Genomic DNA, 22,199 nt, shown 5'->3' on the forward strand with positions numbered 1-22,199 from the left:
CACCACCATCAACCTACGATCAGGCCGCAGTTTGAAGAAACTCTCTCACTAGGTTGTGGTCCCATGGCTTCTCTTTCAACTTCTCTGCCAAAACCCAGTTTTCAACACCCAAATACTAGCATAAATCTGCCTGATCACTTGCATAATTTCTCATCAAATAAAATTTATTGAAATTATTTGTTTTTCACCATACTCTGACTCTCTAATTATAATTTTTTATTATAATTATGTAGGAACCACGGTGGGGAAGATTATTTGCAATCTGGATGGGTTGAGTCGGTAAATCAGTGGGAGAAGGAACCATGGGAGGGGAGAGACTGCTTGCAATTTTGATGGGCTGAGCTAATAAATCAGTGGGAGAAGGACCAAACCGAAATTTATAAAATAGTAAGAGGGTATAACTGTAGTTTATCCTTTCTATATAAATCTCCGCCGGCCAATTTATACACTAGCATTGTCTTTTCCTTTGGAATCCGTTTACATGAAGTCACCAGCACAGAACTTTAAAACACTAATCAGCACCACCATCAACCTACGATCAGGCCGCAGTTTGAAGAAACTCTCTCACTAGGTTGTGGTCCCATGGCTTCTCTTTCAACTTCTCTGCCAAAACCCAGTTTTCAACACCCAAATACTAGCATAAATCTGCCTGATCACTTGCATAATTCGTGTCTTGTACCGAGAAATCTTTCATTTCAAAGACTTGGGTTGATTTCACAACATGGGTTGTTTGGGAAAATGAAGATTGCTAGATGCTCTCATCAAGCTGAAGCTTTGGTTGGTAAGTTGTGTTCTTTGAAAATTCAACCAGTCACCATGCCATGTGATCCTTTACTGGCTTCCTTAGATTTCAATTTCTACTCTACAAATTATAGAATGTAAAGACTAGTGAGAAATTTAATACTAATGTCTTTACTTTGCGGTGACAGATTCTAATACTCAAATCTCTGATGTTCCAATCCTAACCTGCTCAGAGGTTCGTCTTCTCTCTCCCGCACTCTCTTTTTTTTAAAATAAACGGTTCACTGTACTTTACTGCTAAATAAGAGTAGATTTTAAATTGTGCTATGGAGAAAGATTGGTGAAAATTGATCAGTCCTTAAAGAGATGATATAATAGTGAATAAAAGTTGCATAGTTTTGTTGATCTGGGCTTAATTTGGTGTTAGTGAAGACATTTCTGTTTTATATTAAAAATTAAAGGTCAAGATGTATTCCTTAATTGCTTAGAAACTTTTTTTGGTCTGATTCCATTTTGGTGCAAATGGAGAAGGGGAAGGCTTGGTTAAATGCCGTTTATATATATGTTTTTGAAGGCTTTTGAAAGGCTAAAGAAAAACCGAGAAAATCAGAAAGGAAAGCAGCAATTCTTGGCCATGTACTCTAGCATTTTTGGAGGAATAACAACAGATACATCAGCCATGGTGATACCTTTGGATGACCACATGGTACACAGGGGACATGGTGTCTTTGATACTGCTGCAATAGTAGATGGGTTGGTATAATTTACTTTTCAGATGGATTACCCTTTCTTCTTGAATAATCTAATACTATTATAGACCATTCGAAGTTATTTTGTTATTCATAAAATAGGAATAGTACTATGCTGTTTGCATCCATTGAACTACCAAGACCTGTAAACGAATTTCATGTTTCTAAGTCTATTGTTATACTACCAATGCTCCAAAAGCTCAAATAGCAAAGCACAGGCATAATATTATGTTTAAGTTTCTAAGGATTCAATGTGACAATGTCTTACATTTACAGTATAAACAGTTCTTGGCTCCACTAATTCAACTCTTGATTCTATTGTATCTGCCAAGCTTGATTCACATTTTAAATGGTTGCAAGCTCTTGAAGTTTTGCAGGAAACAGTTAAATTTCCAAGTTCTTCAATATTCCTTTAAAATGCTGATTTTGTGCAACCTTACAATTTCTAAGATTTGCATTTTTAACCTCATTGTATTTCAAGTATATTATTTTACCTCCCTGTTTCATATGATTCTTCGAACATTTCTGCAATGCATATGATGGAACAATCATCCTCTAAATTTTAAGGACAAGAAAATTAAACTGCTTTGGCAACTGAAAAAAGGAAAACATGCGGTGATATGTTGATGAATCATTGATATTTCCATTTGAACAAGTATTCCTCACTTAGCTATCAATCAAGTATTAATTGCTAATCAAGATCCTCATCTGTTACCACATCTCAGGCACTTGTATGAATTTGACCAACACCTTGATCGTATATTAAGGTCAGCGTCCTTGGCCAAAATCAATCTCCCTTTCGATAGGGAAAATATAAGGCGAATACTCATACAAACAGTGAGTGCTTCAAAGTGCAAGACAGGATCACTAAGGTACTGGCTCTCGGCAGGACCTGGTGATTTCCAACTATCTCCATCTGACTGCCATCAGCCAGCTCTTTATGCCATTGTAATCCAAGATCAGTCTCCACGTGATTCAAGAGGCATCAAGGTAGTAACTTCATCAGTCCCAATAAAACCCCCGCAATTTGCCACCGTAAAAAGTGTAAATTACCTTCCCAATGCACTTTCAAAGATGGAAGCAGAAGAGAATGGTGCATATGCATCTATTTGGCTGGATAATGATGGATTCGTTGCTGAAGGTCCCAGCATGAATGTGGCATTTGTTACCAAGGAAAAAGACCTTCTGATGCCTGCCTTTGACAAAATTTTGAGTGGGTGCACGGCTAAGAGAGTTTTGACACTAGCAGAGGGACTGGTAAAGGAGGGTAAACTCCATGGAATAAAGATCGATGATGTGACTGTAGAGGAAGGAAAGAAAGCAGATGAGATGATGCTTATTGGCAGTGGAGTACTTGTTCGCCCTGTGGTGCAGTGGGACAATCAGGTCATTGGTGATGGTAAGAAACTTCTCTGCAATAAACTATGCATCCTTCAAGCTGAATTTTACATGCAAGCATGATGCTAGGTTGATATTGAGCCAACATGGCTTTCAGAACCTTATAAAATTGATCGAAATTTTTGCTTGCTTCTCTTCAATTCATAGTACAAAGCAAGGGTACTATCCATTAAATCAATAGGATGCCATCCATTGTGGGTGGCTCTTTAGCCGTGATGAAAGTTGTGCATGACTGTTTTCTTGTTGCTGAGTTTTCTTTTTGTATGGCCGAAACCTTGGTGCATCCACTGTACCATAAATCTTCCATTGTAGGCCCCTTTCGAAGCTCACAAAAGCTAAATTCACAGAAGCACATGACTGGAAAACTTTGGTAAATGATTGTACTATACTTTCTCCCTCTTTGCACTGCCTTGCCACTTATTTTTCACTCCAAGTGCGCTGCATTTCATTCTGTCCCTTATGCAAGCCATTTTCCTAAAATTTATATTTCGGGGGGAACCTTGTCATATTTGAAAACCAATGCAGGTGGAAACTTATCATTTTCCTAAAATTTATATTTTGGCGTGCATTCATTTGTAGGCAAAGAAGGACCCATTACCCGGGCTCTCTTGGCTCTTATACTAGAGGACATGAAATCAGGCCCCCCTGCAGTCCGAGTGCCGGTCCCTTGACTCCATTATTTCTTCCTTTCTTTGGCGCTGCAAAGTGGGACTTCAACGACAAAATACTGCTGCTTTTCCTTTCACAGGCTGTGGAGCTTGATGTTGGAGCTACATATTTTTCTGTGTACAAGTTAAACCATCTTCTGTAACAAAATAAATTGATTCGAATTGCTTATTCAGGGCTCACTATCTCCAGTGGAGAGTGAAGGCATCTGATGTAGCTGTATAGTTTGGTGGATCCAGCATCCAAATTTCAAAACTGCAATTTACAGTCAGCTTCAAATTACATTTCAAAGAAATACATCCATATCTCCCCCCTTTCCTTGTTATCAAAGAAGGTGAAGGGTACATTAATGTGCAGTGCTTAGGTTTTCTTTCATCCTGCAAAATGACCTGCAGTGGATATACTTGCTTGATGCAAGATAATCAGAGGATCTGGATCACTTGAAAAACATAATTAAATGGATTTTTTTAAAAAGAAATTACAAGTGGGGGGCTAGTCATTTTCATGAAAATATAGAAAACAGAGTAAATCTGGCTCCAGCCCTACCTGCTCTTGCCGAAAGAATGTCCTTGATCATAACCACCTCGTTGGGGGCTCTGCTGTATGTCCATGTCCAGCTAAATTACTGGAACTCTTCCATAAAAAAGCCCCATAATAAGGCATCTAATAAAATAATGTATGGCTATGGAATTGATACTGATGAATCAGAGAAACAGACAAAGGTTGCATCAACACATGGTGGACGCTTGTGCCTGAAAGCTAATGAGCGGAGCATCCACTCACAGGCCTCAAATTCCCAGTATAGTTCCAGGCCATTGCCTTGCAAGAGGTGATATGCTTCTTCCATGCGTCGGAAGGTGCCATTGTTTTTTTCTTTTTTTGAACAGAAAAGATGTCATTATCATGTTAGGCTATTATTTAATGAGGTCTGATGGCAGGAGACTTTCTTGTCCGTTGAGATTGCAAAGCAGTCTGACCGGGAGCAGGCGACCTTTATATTTCTTTAATCATAGGACGAAAGACTTTATTTCATATTGTTTAATCGTTGTCCTTTGACAAATGACAAGTTTCGTTTAGTTGATTACTTTTATGCATTTTCAATTAAAAATCATTATTACAAAAACACTGTACAAACATTACCATATATACTTTTAGTTTAATTGATAACTTGACAAGTGCATTTTCTTTTGAATGTTAACATTCAAAATTAAAATCCCAAAACAAGTCAAGAAAAAATCATTATTTTTATCGATGTCAAAAGGCACAATTTTAAAAAAAATATAATTACAAAAAAATTTTAAAAAATAAAACAGTTTAAAAAAAACTTCAAAAAAATTAATATGGTTCAAAGATAAGTGTTATTTTACATCATGTTTCTATTATATTAACAAGAAAATTAATCATTATTGTTGAAAATTTTTTATTAATATAAACCAGCTCGAACGCATTGGTAACCATTGGGTTTGCATATTATTATTATAAAATTAAATTAAATTAAATTATTTATTTTTTAACCTTTTAAATCTTATTTTTTTCTTTAAATAGTTACCTTTTCACTTATTTCTCTTTCTTTTGAATTTAATGCTAAACATTCTGTCACCGTGTTTTTAACAAAAAATTTTAAAAAATATTAATTTTTAATATTTTAAATTATTTTAATATGTTAATATCAAAAATAATTTTTTAAAATAATTTATTTTATTTTAATATATTTATAAACATTCAAAATTAAAATCCCAAAACAAGTAAAGAAAAAATTATTATTTTTATTGATGTCAAAAAGCATAATTTTTTTTAAAAAATAATTATAAAAAAATAAAACAGTTTAAAAAATTTCAAAAAATTAGTATGGTTTAAAAATAAATGTTATTTTACATCGTGTTTTTGTTAATAAATTATATTAACGAGAAAATTACTTGTTATTATTAAACAAATCTGATTAATATAAATCAGCTAAAATTGAACGTTGGTAACCATGCTTAGGTTTGCGTATTATTATTATAAAATCAAATCAAATCAAATTATTTATTTTTTTAACCTTTTAAATCTTATTTTTTTTCTTTAAATAGTTAATTTTTCACTTATTTCTCTTCCTTTTGAAGTTATTGCTAAACATTCCGTCACCGTATTTTTAAAAAATTAATTTTTAATATTTTTAAATTATTTTAATATATTTATAATCAAAATACTTTAAAAAATAATAATTACTCCAGTATTAATCAATACAAAACTTTCTTTATTACTTCATGCTCGATGGTGTAACATGATGTCATTTAACGGCATGCAACTCTCATCAACGTGCAGCAGGTGGGTTAATTCAATGCTGCTTTCACAATGGCCCGAAACCCCGTGGAAATCACCGCATGAACGATAAAAAAAACCGTTGGGTTGTGAATGGCCGGCCGATCAACGCGGGCATCTCAAGAACAAGCGTATTATAGTCCCTATATATATTAAGAATATTCCATTTCAGTCTCTATTAGATGATAATTCTTTATTTAATCATCTAATTTATAATATGTCTTAAATTAACCCTTGACTGCTAGATAGTTATCATTCAATTTACTGAAAAACCCACATAGAAACATAATATACATTAAAATAAAAAAATATAAGAAACTAAGTAACTTAAAACACCTTAAAAATAAAAAAATAAAAATTATTAAACATACTCAAATAGATTCTTGTCTTTATAGTTAAAAAAAATCATTGTTTTTATTTTTCATGGTATTTGATGCACCATTACCAAATATAATTTTCTTGATATTTTTAATTTTATCTTAATTTTTCTATTTGTTTCTCTTATGTTTTAGAACAATTACTAAACATTTATCAAGTTATACCTTACTATATGAGTTTTATGGACATGCTTTGAATTATAATATTCTTTTTATTTATATATTATACTAGATTATTTAATCATTATATTATATCACATGATTTTTGTTATAAATAATTTTAGTTAATGAGTAGTAGAAATTCAATATAATTGTAAATTAGTGAAATTAAAAAAATTTAAATAATGTATAATAGTCTAAAATCTAACATGATACACTCAAACACATAACACAAATTTTCAAATAAAAAAATTATTTTATCACTGAATTACACATAACAACTAATGTGATTAAGCCTACTTATTATTATTATTATTATTTGTTTGTTTTTAAATTCAAAGATTTTAGAAAAAAATATCACATATATGAAAAATGGAAAGAAAAAAATGCAAGAAAAATAAGAAAAAAATTGAAAAATCCTTTTTTTAACATTATATGGAATGGACATAAATTGCATTAGATTTCTCTTTAGGACCATAATAATTGGATTAATAATAGGAAGTTTAAAACAAGGACCCGATTCGGAATATTATAAGATCTTGCAGGGTCATAATGTAGTTTACCTCCACTAATTACGTCACCTCTTCCCACGCGTGTCATCATCTTAATGGTCAGCCATTTTTAAAACCCACCTCCCCAAATAATTCAATTGAAAAACTGGAAAAATACAAAACAAAAATAAGGAAAATTTAAAAAAGAAAAAAATTATACAAAAATAAAATAAAATAAAACAAACTATTTTATTTTATTTTTCTGTTAGAGAGAAACTTTTAAGAGAGAAACCTTTCGATTAAGAAATGATCTAGAGAGATAGAGAGGAGGAGGGAAACACCTAACAGAGAGAGAGTGCTTTAGGTTATTTACCGGAATTTAGGCGCCGGAATTGAGTAGAGATCTTGTCAGGAAAGTGGTTTCCGGCGGGAAAAAAAGAAAAGAGATCTTGTCAGGAAAGTGGTTTCCGGTGGAAGGAATTTTGATAAAAAAAAAAAAAACAGAAAAAGCAGAGATGGTGAATGCTATGGTGGAAAGAGCCACGAGCGACATGCTGATCGGGCCTGATTGGGCTATGAATATCGAGATCTGTGATATATGCAATCGCGACCCTTCGTATGCGCCGCACTTGATTCTTCTCTCTTTATTTCTCTTTTAAGTTTTTTTTTTGGTAATTCATTGCTTTTTTTCCTAGTTTGTTGCTGCTTTGGATAATATATTTTCTTCGTTCGATAATTTGCTACGAATCAAGCGAATTTGATCGAACAGTTAATTCTGATTAATTGACGACAAAGTTTATATATTTTGAATTGTGTGATAATTTTTTAAGGCTTGTTAATGTCTCTTGTTTTATATTCATTTTTAATAAATTGAAAAAGCCTGCTTCTTCTCAATCTAAATGTAGGTTTTATGGATTTAGCTAGATTTTGGCTAAGCTAAACACTAAGAACTTGTTAAGATTGCTTAAGTTTGGAAGTTTTTGGTTTGGTTTGGATTATCAGGCAAGCGAAGGACGTTGTCAAGGGAATAAAGAAGAAACTTGGTAGTAGGAATTCAAAAGTTCAGCTACTTTCCCTAACAGTAAGCTTCGCGACGCCTTGATATCAGTTGTACTTTATTCTGTTTTTGTGATACAAGTGCAATATAGTTTCTAGCATGCTGGTTTCATCACGGTTCTGCTTACCATTTTTTATTTTCTAAAAGGGTAGCTGGATTAATGCTAGGTTTTATCGGGAGAGATTTTTGTGTTTTAGAATATGAGCAAGTGCAGTGGCAATCCAGTGTACAAATTTGTCAATTTCTTATGTAGGGTATTATGGAGTGTTTGATTGAGGTAGAAAGGTGAGATCTGATTGTACTGGGCGGATTCAGGTTTGGTCTGAGATTCATTTGTTTTTTTTGACTTGGTATGATATTGGAAAATGAAGTCAAACTACCTTGTGCACTGTAATTCTCTTTTTGAGAGTGGTGGTTTGGTCAAGTATAGAAGCTAGTAAATTTATCTTGGCTGCTATTGTTTTAGTATAAATTGTACGCCCCTGTTTTATCATAGAGTAACTCTGTCACTTTTCTTGTCATTTCTTAACATCTCTGTTTCCAGAGGACTAAGTTTGTTTCAATTTTGGTCTGGGCGCTTCTAGCTGTTAGAGACAATCATAAAGAACTGTGGGGACATTGTACATATGCATGTGGCAGAGAAAGATCTTCTTCATGAGATGGTCAGAATAGCTAAGAAAAAGGTGACTGTTTTGGACAATTTGGTTGCTAACCCATCTTGTAATTTTATCCTTTTGTAAAAATTGTTCATAGTTTTTGATATGCTTAATTGTAGCCTGACCTTCATGTCAAAGAGAAGATATTGGTTCTGGTCGATACTTGGCAAGAAGCTTTTGGTGGTGCAAGGGCAAGATATCCGCAATATTATGCTGCATACCAAGAGTTGTTGGTGTGTCTCCTTTGATGTTCCTTTCAGCCATATTGATTCTAGTTTGCATAGCTGAACAATTTGTTGTTCATTTCATTATGAATCATTAAACAAGCATGGCTTTTCCATTTCATTGCCAATATTCTGTTGCACAAGCACTCCCAATTATCATAATGTGGCCTGTTTGGTTTGCGTCTCTAAGTGAATTACTCTATATCAGCGTGCTGGGGCAGTTTTCCCTCCCAGGTCCGAGAGGTCCACACCTCTATTCACACCTCCTCAAACACAGCCTTTGTCATCGTATCCTCAAAATCTGCGCAATATTGAGTATCCGCAAGGAGCAGCTGAATCTCCAGCAGAGTCAGAGTTCCCAACCTTGAGGTATGTTTTAAATATCCAACTTTTGTTAGGATATTTAGAACATGAACTAGTCATTCATTCTGCTTAGTCATGGTGGTTGCATTACATTTATTTTATCCCTTGTGGTGTGGTTGTATTCAGTGATTATTTAAGATGTGTGTTTTGTTTTAATTTGAAGTTATTTTCGCTAGCTTGACAGAAATTCAAAATGCTCGGGGTATAATGGATGTTCTATCAGAGATGCTAAATGCATTAGATCCAAGGAACAAAGAGGTACATTTCCAATCCCTGGTTAGTTAAAAACTTGTGGCGGGCTAGCTTAAAGTCAACAAATTTTCAATTTGATTTTGGTGCAGATATTTGTTCTTAAATGTATAAATTGCAATCAAGCGCTTTAACTTCTCACACTCACATGTAAACTAGTTCTATGAGAATCAAGATCTTAAGCTCATCTTCAATTCTTAAACTGGTACATTTCCAATCCCTGGGTAGTTAAAAACTTATTGTGGGCTTGCTTAAAGTCAACAAATTTTCATTTTGATTCTGGTGCAGATATTAGTTCTTAAATGTATAAATTGCATGGTATCAAGCTTTAAACTTCTTCTACTCAGATGTAAACTAGTTCTATGTGAATCAAGATCCTTAAGGTCGTCTTCAATTCTTAAACCGGTAATTTTTTCTTCTCAATTTGCAGGGGATTAGGCAGGAGGTTATTGTTGACCTAGTGGATCAATGTCGTACATACAAGCAAAGAGTGGTACATCTTGTTAATTCAACTTCGTACGTTCCATTCCTCCTTTTTCTTATTTTGTTTCCTTCTATAATGTTTGGCAGTTTGTCCTAGTTTTGAAATTGCTCTTGTCATGGATTTCCATAGCAATTGGGGTCAATTAGGATAAGGTAACAGCGAAATCCTTCTTAAGATTAAATAATAAATAGTCACAGTAACAGTGAAGTCGAAAATAGTATAAATCCTAAATAATATTTCCAAAACCGTGTAAATTTCTAAATTAATAGAACTATAAATCAACAGCCAACAAATCTTTGTATACTTTATCAGGGTGAGGAGGGCATTAGAGTCAGGTTTGTTTTGGTGTTTGGCAGGATTCTGATGTCCTGGAGTCGCAAATCTATTTTTTGAATCTAAGGAGGACATGATAACTTCTAAACTTAATGGCATGATGTGATGTTTTGTTGTGAGATAATGACTGAACTGATGCTGAGCGGGTTTGCATAGGTCTCACTGCATTAAGTAAATCTTCATGACTGGGGCGAGATGCCTGTCAGTTGTCGTGCCTGTTATTGCCAAATCAACATTGGAGTGACTATCTAGTTCACCAGATTAGTCATTTGCATAACAAATAGAATGAGATGAGGTGGTTCTGAATATTGGGTTTTTGAACCCACTATCTCTATCAAATGCAAGGTGGAATTCTGTTGACATGTTTCGCTTAGTAATTTGAACTGTCTTTTTCAGGGATGAATCACTGCTGTGTCAAGGATTAGCATTGAATGATGACTTGCAGCGAGTACTTGCCAGGCACGAATCCATTTCTTCAGGAACTCCTGTTCCAGTCCAGGATGAAAAACTGAAAGCTGAATCTAGTGGAGCACTTGTAGATATTGGTGCTCCTCTAGTTGATACTGGAGATAATAAGGGCAAACAGCCTGATGGGGGGTAAGCAAATTTATTCGAACTGTTCCATATCTATAGTAATTGACCAGATCAGCAGTATGAATTATACATGAATTGATGGCCTTAATTAAAGTGTTTTGATGGCTAAGCTCTCATCCAATCATGTTGGTTGTTCGTTGATGATGTGCTGTCATCTTATTGCCAAAGTTTTTGTTATTTTTATTTTCTTTGTGTTGGAAGTGCATTGTCTGTTATGGTAGGCTTATAGGATTATGTGTTTGTGGTTGTGAGGTTGAGCTTCCCTGGGACATTTTATGAGTCTGGTTAGATGTATTGTGCTACTTGTCTGCTAAAATTAACCAATGATTTTGAGGATATTGAATTCATAACTCAAAGAATTACTTATGGAGTAACACATTTGATAATCATTTGACAGCCTTCAGATTAGTTTGTGAAACATAAGGTTCCAACCAACACCCCCCCAGAAAAAGAATCGGTGTTGGCATGAAATTCTGAACTGGTCAAGTCAAAATGGTGTATGAAAATTGTTTAATATTTTTTGAATTTATAACTCAAAAGTTGAAGCTGAAATTTTAGACTTGTAAAATTCTATTTTGAGATTTATATTAATTGAGCCGTGAGTGAATTTTTCTGCAGATCAACCTCAAATTCTATTGCAGGGGCTCAAACACTAAACCAGTTGTTGCTTCCCGCACCTCCTGCAACTAATGCTCCAACTACTCCGGCAGCAGCCAATACCAAAGTGGACCTGTTGAGTGGTGATGATTATAACTCACCAAAGGCCGAGACTTCTCTGGCTCTTGTTCCTGTTGGAGAAGCACAGGCAACCACACCTCTGTCACAGCAGAATGCACTTGTTCTTTTTGACATGTTTTCTGAAGGGAACAATGCTCCAAATGCAGTCAATATGCAGGGTACGAATCTTGCTGGACCAACCAATTCTTTGACTCCACAATTCCAACAGCAACAGAATTTTCAAACACCAGATGCTGGTGTTTACAGGAATGGAAATGCCCCTAATATGGGATCACCACGATATGAGCAGTCAGTATACATGCAAGCCTCTGGTCCTGCATGGAATGGACATCTTCCCCAGCAGCAACAGCAGCTGGCCTCACCTGTTTATGGTACGCACGCCTCTATTTTCAAATTAATTTTTGTTCATGTGAAATAAAATTTCTTGTTCTTGGCTTTTAAGACTCTTGGTTTTGCTTGTTTTAGTGAATAAGGTTTACTCTTTACTTCTATTGCATTAAAATTCATGAAGCTTTGATCTTGGGATGTTTAAAGGTGCTCAAAATGGTGGATCGCTGCCTCCACCTCCCTGGGAAGCTCAGCCAGCAGACACAAGCCCAGTGACAGGCGCTCAATACCCTCAATCAATGCAAGTTCCTCAGATGGCTGTCACGCATTCACAACCACTGCCTAGTGGTATGCACCATCACGGGCCCCAACCAGTGGGTAATGAACAGGTGGGTATGTACATGCAGCCAATCACAACCGGCCATTTGCCTGCAGTTAATAATCAGAGTGCACCAAGCAATCAATTTTTGGGCATGAATCCTCATGCAATGCAGGGAGGGCAGTATATGGGTATGTATCCACAGCCAATGCAACCTGGGCCGATGGCCTCTATGTATCCTCAACAAGTGTACGGCAACCAAATGGCTGCATATGGGTATGGTTTGCAGCAAGGGACACATTACCTTGAACAGCGAATGAATGGACTATCTGTTAGAGATGACAATGGCCTGAGAAACTCATCTTACCAGGTCTCAACAACTCCTTATGTGCCGTCTGGTAAGCCTTCCAAGCCAGAGGATAAGCTATTTGGAGACCTAGTAGATATTTCAAAATTCAAGCCAGGGAAATCCGCTCCTGGGAGAGCTGGTAGCTTGTGATAACATGATTGGTTGCATTTTTATTTTAAATATTTTTCTTCACCAACTTGCTTCTTCTTTTCCATTTCCCCCCCCTTAATTTCAATATATATGTTCATTTGGTCTCTTTGGGGTCCCGTATTTGGGTTTTGTTTGGAAATCATGTACATTCTTTGTAGAGAGAGGTAAAAAAAAAAACTGATGCTCTCAATCAGGTTGAATTTCTGAGTTTGGATTTTTTTTCAACAGTTTTTAATCGGACTTCTTATTGGAAGACATCTCTCAATCCACCCCCCCCAACCCCTTATTTTTATAATCTTTATAGTTAATGAGTGATTGAAAATGCAAACCAAGGAGGTGGTTTATTGAATTCAAGAGTTTAGGGCTCGTGTGAATATTTATTACCCTTCGGCTTCCAGACTGACGAGCTTGATTCTTCAGTCTCCTCAAGCAGTGCTGTGTACTGTTGTCTTGATTATCCCGAGGGTGGAACGTGGAAGGGTGTTTCGGCACATGATATCTGACGGCTTTCCTCTCAAGTCTCTACGCCTGCTTTCCTGACAATTGCAAACAGTGAGTACGGACTGATGAGACTGTCACCTTATTTACATCTTGTAAGTTGTCATGGCAATTTTCACAACGATATAATTGATGTTTGAGATAGCTGTAATGAAGTGATATTAAAATATTTTTTTATTAAAAATTAATTTTATATATGTTTTGAATGTTTTAATTAATTTTAAAAAAATAAAAAATATTATTTTATATAAAAAATATTTATAATTACACTCCCATGTAAACTCCAAATAAAAAAGCTGAAACCAAAACAGTTTTAGTGTTCTTTTAAGGAGGTTGCACATTTTATTTGTTGGGCGTTGGTATTCTATATAGCAACATTTTAAAGCATGCTTGAAGTAGGATTGTAAGATTTAGGATTTCGCCTTGGAGATTTTAGCTCCATTCTGGATACAGTGCAATAGGGATGTTTAATTTTAATTTAGACTTGAAAGATTTCAAAAAGGAAGGACCATCTCTTATTGTATAACTTGGACTGTCTAATAAAATAAAATAAAACAGGATTTATATTTGAGATTTAAGAGTTAAAAGCACTATCTTTTATTGTATAAAGCGAAGTCTATTGAACCACCTAATAAATAACATAAAAAATTAAAAGATTAAAAAACAAAACTACACAATATCTACCAGAAGACTTGCTCATTGACCTGTATCATAACAAGAACATTTTTTAGCATATAAAAAAAATGTATAGGAATTGGTAACATGTCTTCTAAAAATAGAAATAAATTTTAACCATGAATTAAATGATATTTTGATTTAATATTGAGATGAAAAAATATTTGACCTACTTGAATTAACTTGGCTAACTTATAAAACTCACGGGGATAATCTTGAAAAGACAAATTAAAAAACTTAATTCTAAATTAACTTAATGTTGAAGAAAAACATAGTGAGCTTGAGTCAACCAAGCAAACTCGTGAAGAAAGTAATACATATCATCAAATTCAATATATTTTTTATCTTGAAAATTATTTTTTTTATTTAGTTATAAAAAAATAAAGCACATGATATTTTTTTGTATGAAACAATATGTTTTTCAAAGTAAAAAAAAATCATAATAGGCACATGGAGTTGATATAACAAAAGTAGATCATTGACAACAGATAATAGTTAAATAAATAAAAACTAGATTATCGATGGCAAATGATAAAATTGTATTTTCTTAAAAATTGAGGGATAGAAAAAGTATTAAATAAAAAAGACAAACAAATATCACCCTGAATATCATGAATTAACCCATTAAACATGTTACCTAGATAATAGACTCAGTTGGGTTCAATAGTTAGTTTTATGTATTCCTTTTGAACCAATAGGGAAAAAAAAAAAAACCAAGACAACACACGCAGACCTTACAACTTAGCCCACATGTTTAGGCTTGCCTTTTTTTTTTTTTTTTTAAAGAGATATATGACTTGTTATTTGCTTTTTTTAAAAAAAAAAAAACAGATGACGCGTTATCTGTTTTCTACAGATTCTAACAATAAAAGTCATTGAAAACTTAAGGGTTCAGGTTTTTCAATTCAAAAAACATTTTTCAACACATATTTTACCAAAAATACTCAAAAAAACACCTCAAACATCTTAATAAATCTATATCTATATGTGACCATAAAAAATAAATGCAAAAAATAGCTAAAAAAACCAAAAGCAACTCAAAACTAAAATGATTCTTGTGGTGAAATTTACCTCATTAGGTAAGGAAAATAAACAAAATTAGTTAGGTCAAACTTCCCTCATGAAATGGAATCAATTGAAACCAAAATCAATTATTTTTGTGATTGGAAACATCATCAAATATAAATTTCTCTCTACATCAAAATTTAGCAAGCTTCTCTCTCTCTCCTCTCGTAAAAAATGGATTGAAAAATTAAAGAATGAAGTTTGGTGCTAAAATTGAATTTCAAAAAACTAAAGGGATTGGTTACCTGAAAAAATGAGTGTAAAAACTCGACTGAAACCTATTTTAAATGAGAAAAAAGGTCTTTAAGAAGCTATTTCATGAATTCTTACTTTAGAGATAAGGAAAAGATCTTTAAAAAGTTCTTTAAAGTATAGGGATCTTGAGCTTTATAGAAAGGATTGATATTTTCTATGAAAAGCTCTTATATCATTAAAAAATTAAACTTATCCCATCATTTGATCAGTTTTCTCCTCGTAAAGATTAAGGTAGTATGTGTGAAGGAAAATTTGTTTTCAAGTTGATCCAAGACTTAATAATCCCACTTGATTATCCAAGAAATTCGAGATGACTTATAAAACTAACAAGCTTTAAAATAAACTTATTAGCCTTAATATATTTTTTCAAAAAGAGTTTAATGGAAACTAGTATTTGAATTGAGAAGACTCCATATTTCTAACACCAACTTACTAACTTTAAAACCATTCTAGAAAAGATTTGAGATTTTTGAGATAACTGGAATTGGATGAACCAACTATGCCTACCAACATTGTTATCATATGTTAGGGATTCTTCTTACACATTGAAATAGTCGAATAATTACAAGTTTTTAGGGAAAATTGAAAGTTAATAAGAAATCTAAATATGTAGATTAGCCCCATTCATTAAAAGTAACAATTCATTTAATTATGAACTTAGAATAAGCCCAACCTTTTTTTTTTCCTTCTAGAAATTATTGGAAGAAGATTGTTCTTATGTCTAATAACAGCTATTGGTAATTAATAGCTCTATTTTTGTCATTTGATGAAAAAAAATGCTCTAATAATACAACCACTTTTTATTGAGTTGAAACATAAATGCTAAAAATATTTTGTGGAATGAAAGGGCATAGATTCTCCTTCTCATTTGCAGGAGGAAGGGCTAGCTCATTATTTTTTTTGGACAATTTAAAGTCTTCTTCTTTATTATAAGAGACTGTAAATGTTTCTTTAATATGCCAAGGATTGAGAAATCTTTTAAATTCTAGAGAACTCTGATTAACCTTTAGTTTGTGATCTTTGTAAGAAATTTTTAGGTAGAAAATCAAGAAACAATTATTTTCTCCATTAATGTTCCTATATTAAAATCAAATATAAAGAGAATTTGTAATTGTTCAAGAAATATTTATTTAGAGGCAATATTTTTTACATCCTTTATTATGATTTTTCTAGAAGAATTGAAATAAATTCTTAGAAAGAATTTTTTGTTAATAAGATAACTTTCAAATATAGGGATATATAAAACAATTGATAGAGCTTCTTTTTGAATTGTGAAATAATTTTGTTGGGTTTGGTTTCAAAGTTCAAAGGTGAATCTCACTATGTTTCAAATTTAAAGATGCATAAAACTATTGATAGAGTTTCTTTTGAATTGTGGAATAATTTTGCTGGGGTTGATTTTAAAATTTAAAAGTGAATTTCACTATCTTTCAAATTTAAAGATGCACAAAACTATAATTTTGTTAGGCTTGATTTTAAAGTTCAAAAGTGAATTTCACTATCTTTCAAATTTAAAGATGCACCAAATTATTGATAGAGTTTCTTTGTGTTTTAGAAGGATGTGGATAGAATGATAAATAAGCTAGGTGAAAAAGGAAAAATATGTATGGTCCTTTAAAGCTAGGTGAAAAAGGAAAAATATGTATTGTTACCTACTGTGGTGGTGATGTCAGTTTCATCAATCTGTGTAATGAGAAATAACATATAAAATAAATAACTTTTAAAAATTATTTTTAGGAAAAGGTTTTTAACCATGTGAAAAGACAACAAGATGTAGATTCTATTTTTACAAGTGTCATCCTTAAAAAGTATATACTAAATTATCAGGGTCTGCTAATTTAGTATATACTTATTATAAACTTATTGTAAATTCAAAAAAAAAATGTATAGAAATTTTCTAAAAACAATGCTAAAAAATATTTTTCATCTTTTTTATAAATAAAATACAAGAACAACTTATAAATATGAAGAACACTCAAGATAAACCAAACAACGTGGATACCAAATCAAACCGGATACAATAAAACAAAAGACATAGATATGTTATAAATCATGCAAAGATCTCTAATCTAAATTCATTCACTTCAACTATCAAATAATCAACATAATTTTATCAAAATAAGTTTCGGTTCAAAATAGAAATTGTATGATTAAAACCTCTCATAAATTTGTTATTATTACAAATAAACCCTAAATTATGTACTAATCAAGTTGCTTAAATGATTTAGTACAAGAAATTAAATCAAGACCGGTTCAAATCATGAAGTTAAGACAATGTTCTTCCCAAGAACATGGAGAACATCACCTTAGAACCTAGAAAAATTCTTAGATATGCCCAGCATTATCAAACCCTGGAAATAACCTTATAAGCCTCTAAACACACTGCTTTTAGTCCTCACAAACCACATTACCAATACTAAACATTGTTAAATCTAAAGTAACAAATAACATTAAATCATCAATAACATGCATGAAGTTAAAAAATTCAAAACTACTAAAGCTAAACAATAAACATATTTATGATATTTAGATTCAAAACTTGACATTTTTAACATCTATATGTCAAAACATACTTTTAAATTTGCATTAAAAACACCAAATTGATTAAAATGCTTTTAAAATTTTTAACCCACAAACAAAAACAACTTACTATTTTATTACAAAATATATTCAAACACCAATCAAAATACCTCAAATACATCATCAACATGTCATTGAGCTAAAAACACAAAATCAAACAAGCATAAAAACCAAGAATTATACCTTTAGTGCAAGCCTCACCAACATATTATTGACCAAAACTTAACCAAACTATTATAACAAAAGTTTAAGCAATCTAAAGCAAGCTTAAAACAAGAACAAAAACAAAATAAATTTTGTTGAAAAAATTCATATTATTCCAACACCAAAATCAAACTAAAAAATATAAGATAAGCTCAAATAACATAAAAAAAGATTTATATTTTAAGAAAACATGAATAGACAAGCCATATTGACTCCACTCTTGAACTTTTACATGGTTATACCTTCTTTAAGCTTGCTGGTTATAGACTACTGTTTTTCTCCTCTCTCTCTCTCTCTTTCTTTTTATCCTTTAATCATCTTTTCTTTCCAAAACTTGTTAGACCGTCTATGTAAAGTTTTTGAACCTTCATACTAGGATCTTTTCATAGTGTGTTTCTTTATGTTTTTTCTCTCCTTTGTTTTTATTTCTATGGGTTATTTATAGGGTTTTGATAGGGTTCTTGATGAATTTAAACATTAATTGATCAAAACTTAGCTTTTTAATCAAAATAAAAGAGTTTTAGAAAAATATTAACAACAAGAACTTCTTTCCTTCAATGGTTTTGGGTTGGTGGTTTTGTAACAAATTTTCTAAGGTACTTTTGTTTTACTCAGAGATAGGCATGCATTCCTCACCTTTTAATTTGGGATGAATGATTTATGACCCTTAATAAGAACTATATGAGAATTTCTAAGTGTGAACAAATGAGTATCCTAATCAAGGCTAACTAAATTGACCAATTTCGAGGTTTTGCCTAAGCAACTTCAATGCTAACGTCATTGGAGACCACCTGAACTTGATAGATGAGAAGCATACCTTCAATTGGATCTATTCTTGCTCAATTTAGAAGTTTATAGCTTCACTTTTATTTGTTTGATGGTGCCAACTTAATCAACAAAGAATCTGAAAATGTAATGATGAATGATTAGAAATAAGATGTTGTTAAGTTTATTGAAGAAAATAAGATGTAAATATTTGATATGAGTAACTGATCTTTATAGAGAATGTATTTTTCAATTGAATGATGATGATTATAACCTAGAAGTAATCAGAGATGTCACATTCATTTGCCTAAAAGCACCCACTCGATCAACCAAAACTGTTAAAACGAAGCCAAACAGTGGTCGCACTCTTAATTTCATGCAATTTCATCCCTGTCAAACTCAATCATCAGCCTCAAAGTTCAACATCATTTTTATCTTGGTCATTGGCTTCTAATTTGTGCACTTGAAAACTTAATTGACCATCAAACTTTAATTTTTTTTTCAATTTGACCCTTACAATTATGCATCCTTTTCAGTATAGTTATTGGTTTTAGACTTCTTCAATCAAGTCTCTAATTGCTAATTAAAATTTAATATTTATGCAATGAAGCCCCTGATTTGACTAAATTAACTTTGTAAAATTGTATTTCGACTCCCTGCCTTTAATTTTTTATAATTAAAGCTTAAATTAACTTTAAAAATAATTTTTTCTTTCAATTAAGTCCTCAATAAAATAATTAAACCTTCCAAAATTCTTATTAAGTCTTTACCTATCCAAATTTGTATTTCTTTACCCAAAATAAAAATATTTTCACTAATGGACCCCTTTGTCAATTAAAATTGAGTCGTCAATTTTATCAATCTTATACATTTTGATCCTCCAACTTTTTCACTTGTCATTTTGATCCTTCACTGCCAATTTGGATAATCTTCTAGGCTTTCTTCTAGTATATCCTTTTGTATTTTGTATTTTCTTTTTAATTTTTTATTGGATCAAAAGAGGGTAACAACACCTCTAACAAGCATTTTTATGTATAATTATACTTATTACATTTTTAATTTTTAGTTAGATCTCAAATATTTTATTGTATCATAAAATACGATCCAAGTTAATAAATTTATGCATGTTAACTATCCTTTAAGTTTAACTTTTGAAATCAAATGATTTTCCTTTAATATCTAAAAATACAAGACAAATGCATGATTTATTATTTTTTATATGTTTAATTAATTCATGATAAAAAAACATATTTAAAAGTAAATTTAAATTCTAATAATTCATGCTTATCTTATTTTCTTAAGACATCATATGCATTTTTTTTTATAAAGAAATTAAGTCGAAATTATGATACATTATTAAAATTTCCTGAATTCTTCAAGTGAATTTCATATAATATCCAAGTTTAGTTTTTATATGAACTACCACTACCAAACTCTTAGAAATATTGAAGGAATTTTTTGTTGGTATTTTTACTTTTATTCCGTCAGCATTAAATTTATTGATAGACTCATGGACAAAAGTGCTCCACCAGTAAAACTCTTGTTCGTAATTTTTTATCTATAGGTGAGTCTATCAATAATAAAATTACCATTAGATTTATTGACATAAAAAGCACGCAAAATCAATAATAAAATTACCATTAGATTTATTAACATAAAAAGCACGTAAAAAAAAAATTACCACTTCATTCCGATGGTATTTCCTCTGGGAATTTTGCCATATAACCGTAAAAAATAACTTATGAAATTCTATTAGCAATAAATAGTGGCACAACAACATTTGCAATAATTCTTTTTCAACTCTCTACAATACATCAATGTCAAACTTAATTCATCCGTAATACCATTAGTAATTATTTTAAAATATTTTTTGAAAACATCCATTTAATAGATTTCAAAAATAATTAAATTAATATAAATTAACACTTCAATACTTAGAACCAAGTTGCAAATTAACACTTCAATACTTAGAACCAAGCTGCTTGAAAAAAAAATCAACTCAAACAAATTTACAACAAATAAATAACATAAAAAAAAACAATGGAAACAAATAAATAAATACACTAAAAACAACTTCCCCTTGACCCAGAAAACCTGTTTCAAAACCCATAGCAAAAAAATATAATAATTTAATTGAAATTGAACAACAAAATTGAAAAACAAATCCAACAAAATTAATCTCATATGAAAAAAAAATCATACAACTACATCATACAATTATTAAGAATAGAAAAATTTAAATTTAAAATAAAAAATATAATGCAAGAAAAAAACACATAAAAAAAAGGAAAAAAAAGCTTACCTACATGTATTTGCAAGTGAAGTTGAGAAGAGAAAAGAAAAAATAAATTCACAAAGTATGTTAATTAAAAAAACTAGAAAGAGAAAAAAAAGGAGATAAGAAGATATACTTGCGTTTGGAGGAGAAAAGAAAAGAAGAGAAGTACTCGAGGAGAGAAGAGAAAGAAAGAAAAGGAAGTCAGTGTTTTTTACATTACGAAAGAGGAAAGAAAAAGAAGGAGAAGGTGACATGTTTGTTAAGAAATGAGGGATTCTAGTCATTTTATTGAGGTATTTTACCGATAATTTTACCTATAACTAATTAAATATTAGTATTTTTAATTATTCTATCAGTGATTTTATCTGTAATATTTAATTTAAATTTTTAATTTAAAAAAAAATTCAGAAACCCCTCAAATACTACCAAAGACTTTTCAATCTGTTGATGAAATCGTCTGTAATATTTAATTTAAATTTTTAATTTAATATAAAATTTTCAAAACCCCCTCAAATATCACTAATAACGTTTCAATCCACTAGTGATTTCATCTATATAAAAATAATAATTAACAATGCAATTAAAAAGTGAACAGTTCTAGAACTCTTTGAAAAATACCGATGAAATTAGTTCATCAGTTATACCCTTTGAATTGACATAATAAACAGTGTTACAGAGAAGTGAACAGTTTAACAATGAATTTACAGACAGAACTACCAACGGTATTAATATTATTAGTATAAATAAGATGTCATTATACTTTTTGACTTAGTTTTAATTTTTTTTTCTACTGTAATTTTCTTGATATATACCGAAAGAATATTTTCATTGGTATTTACTAATAAATATAATAAAAGAATATTTTGTTGGTAAAATTTATTGTAATTTATCAATGAAAACATTTTGTTAGTATTTTTATTTATATTTGTCAATTTTCTAGCAGTAATATTTACATAGATATATTAACTAAAATTAAAAAAATAATTGATATAAATATACCCATAATGATTTATTAGACACATCCTTTAAAATACAAGAACATATGAGCTACTTACTTTAAAAGTCAAAGGCATTTTCCACATCAAAATATATTATGTGAAAGCTATATGAATTTTATGTTAGTTTGGATTGAAAAAAAATATAAAAATTTAGAG

General features: G+C 31.4%; 2 protein-coding genes across 6 annotated transcripts; both read left to right on the forward strand.

Moving 5' to 3' along the window:
- The first annotated feature begins 464 nt into the window (after positions 1-464).
- Positions 465-3,898, forward strand: ADCL (D-aminoacid aminotransferase-like PLP-dependent enzymes superfamily protein). Of its 2 annotated transcripts, none has more exons than XM_011028297.1 (5): positions 465-781; positions 930-976; positions 1,316-1,494; positions 2,216-2,889; positions 3,468-3,898. In XM_011028297.1, the coding sequence occupies exons 1-5, from the start codon at positions 583-585 to the stop codon at positions 3,557-3,559; spliced, it is 1,191 nt and encodes a 396-aa protein (XP_011026599.1). In that variant the 5' UTR covers positions 465-582; the 3' UTR covers positions 3,560-3,898. The 2 variants fall into 2 exon arrangements, with proteins under 2 accessions (XP_011026599.1, XP_011026601.1); XM_011028299.1 differs by lacking the exon at positions 3,468-3,898 and adding an exon at positions 2,968-3,447 and having other exon boundaries at positions 2,216-2,920.
- Positions 3,899-7,137: 3,239 nt separating this feature from the next.
- Positions 7,138-12,980, forward strand: LOC105127145 (TOM1-like protein 2). 4 transcript variants are annotated; one of them, XM_011028301.1, is made up of 11 exons: positions 7,138-7,323; positions 7,387-7,498; positions 7,885-7,963; positions 8,524-8,622; positions 8,715-8,828; positions 9,028-9,188; positions 9,359-9,440; positions 9,862-9,947; positions 10,645-10,845; positions 11,461-11,951; positions 12,115-12,980. In XM_011028301.1, the coding sequence occupies exons 2-11, from the start codon at positions 7,398-7,400 to the stop codon at positions 12,723-12,725; spliced, it is 2,025 nt and encodes a 674-aa protein (XP_011026603.1). In that variant the 5' UTR covers positions 7,138-7,323; positions 7,387-7,397; the 3' UTR covers positions 12,726-12,980. The 4 variants fall into 4 exon arrangements, with proteins under 4 accessions (XP_011026603.1, XP_011026602.1, XP_011026605.1 ...); XM_011028300.1 differs by having other exon boundaries at positions 7,138-7,309; positions 7,354-7,498; XM_011028303.1 differs by having other exon boundaries at positions 7,138-7,301; positions 7,346-7,498.
- The last annotated feature ends 9,219 nt before the right edge of the window (positions 12,981-22,199 follow it).

Source organism: Populus euphratica, unplaced genomic scaffold (assembly GCF_000495115.2).
Source record: "Populus euphratica unplaced genomic scaffold, PopEup_1.0 scaffold50.1, whole genome shotgun sequence".
NCBI lineage: Eukaryota > Viridiplantae > Streptophyta > Magnoliopsida > Malpighiales > Salicaceae > Populus > Populus euphratica.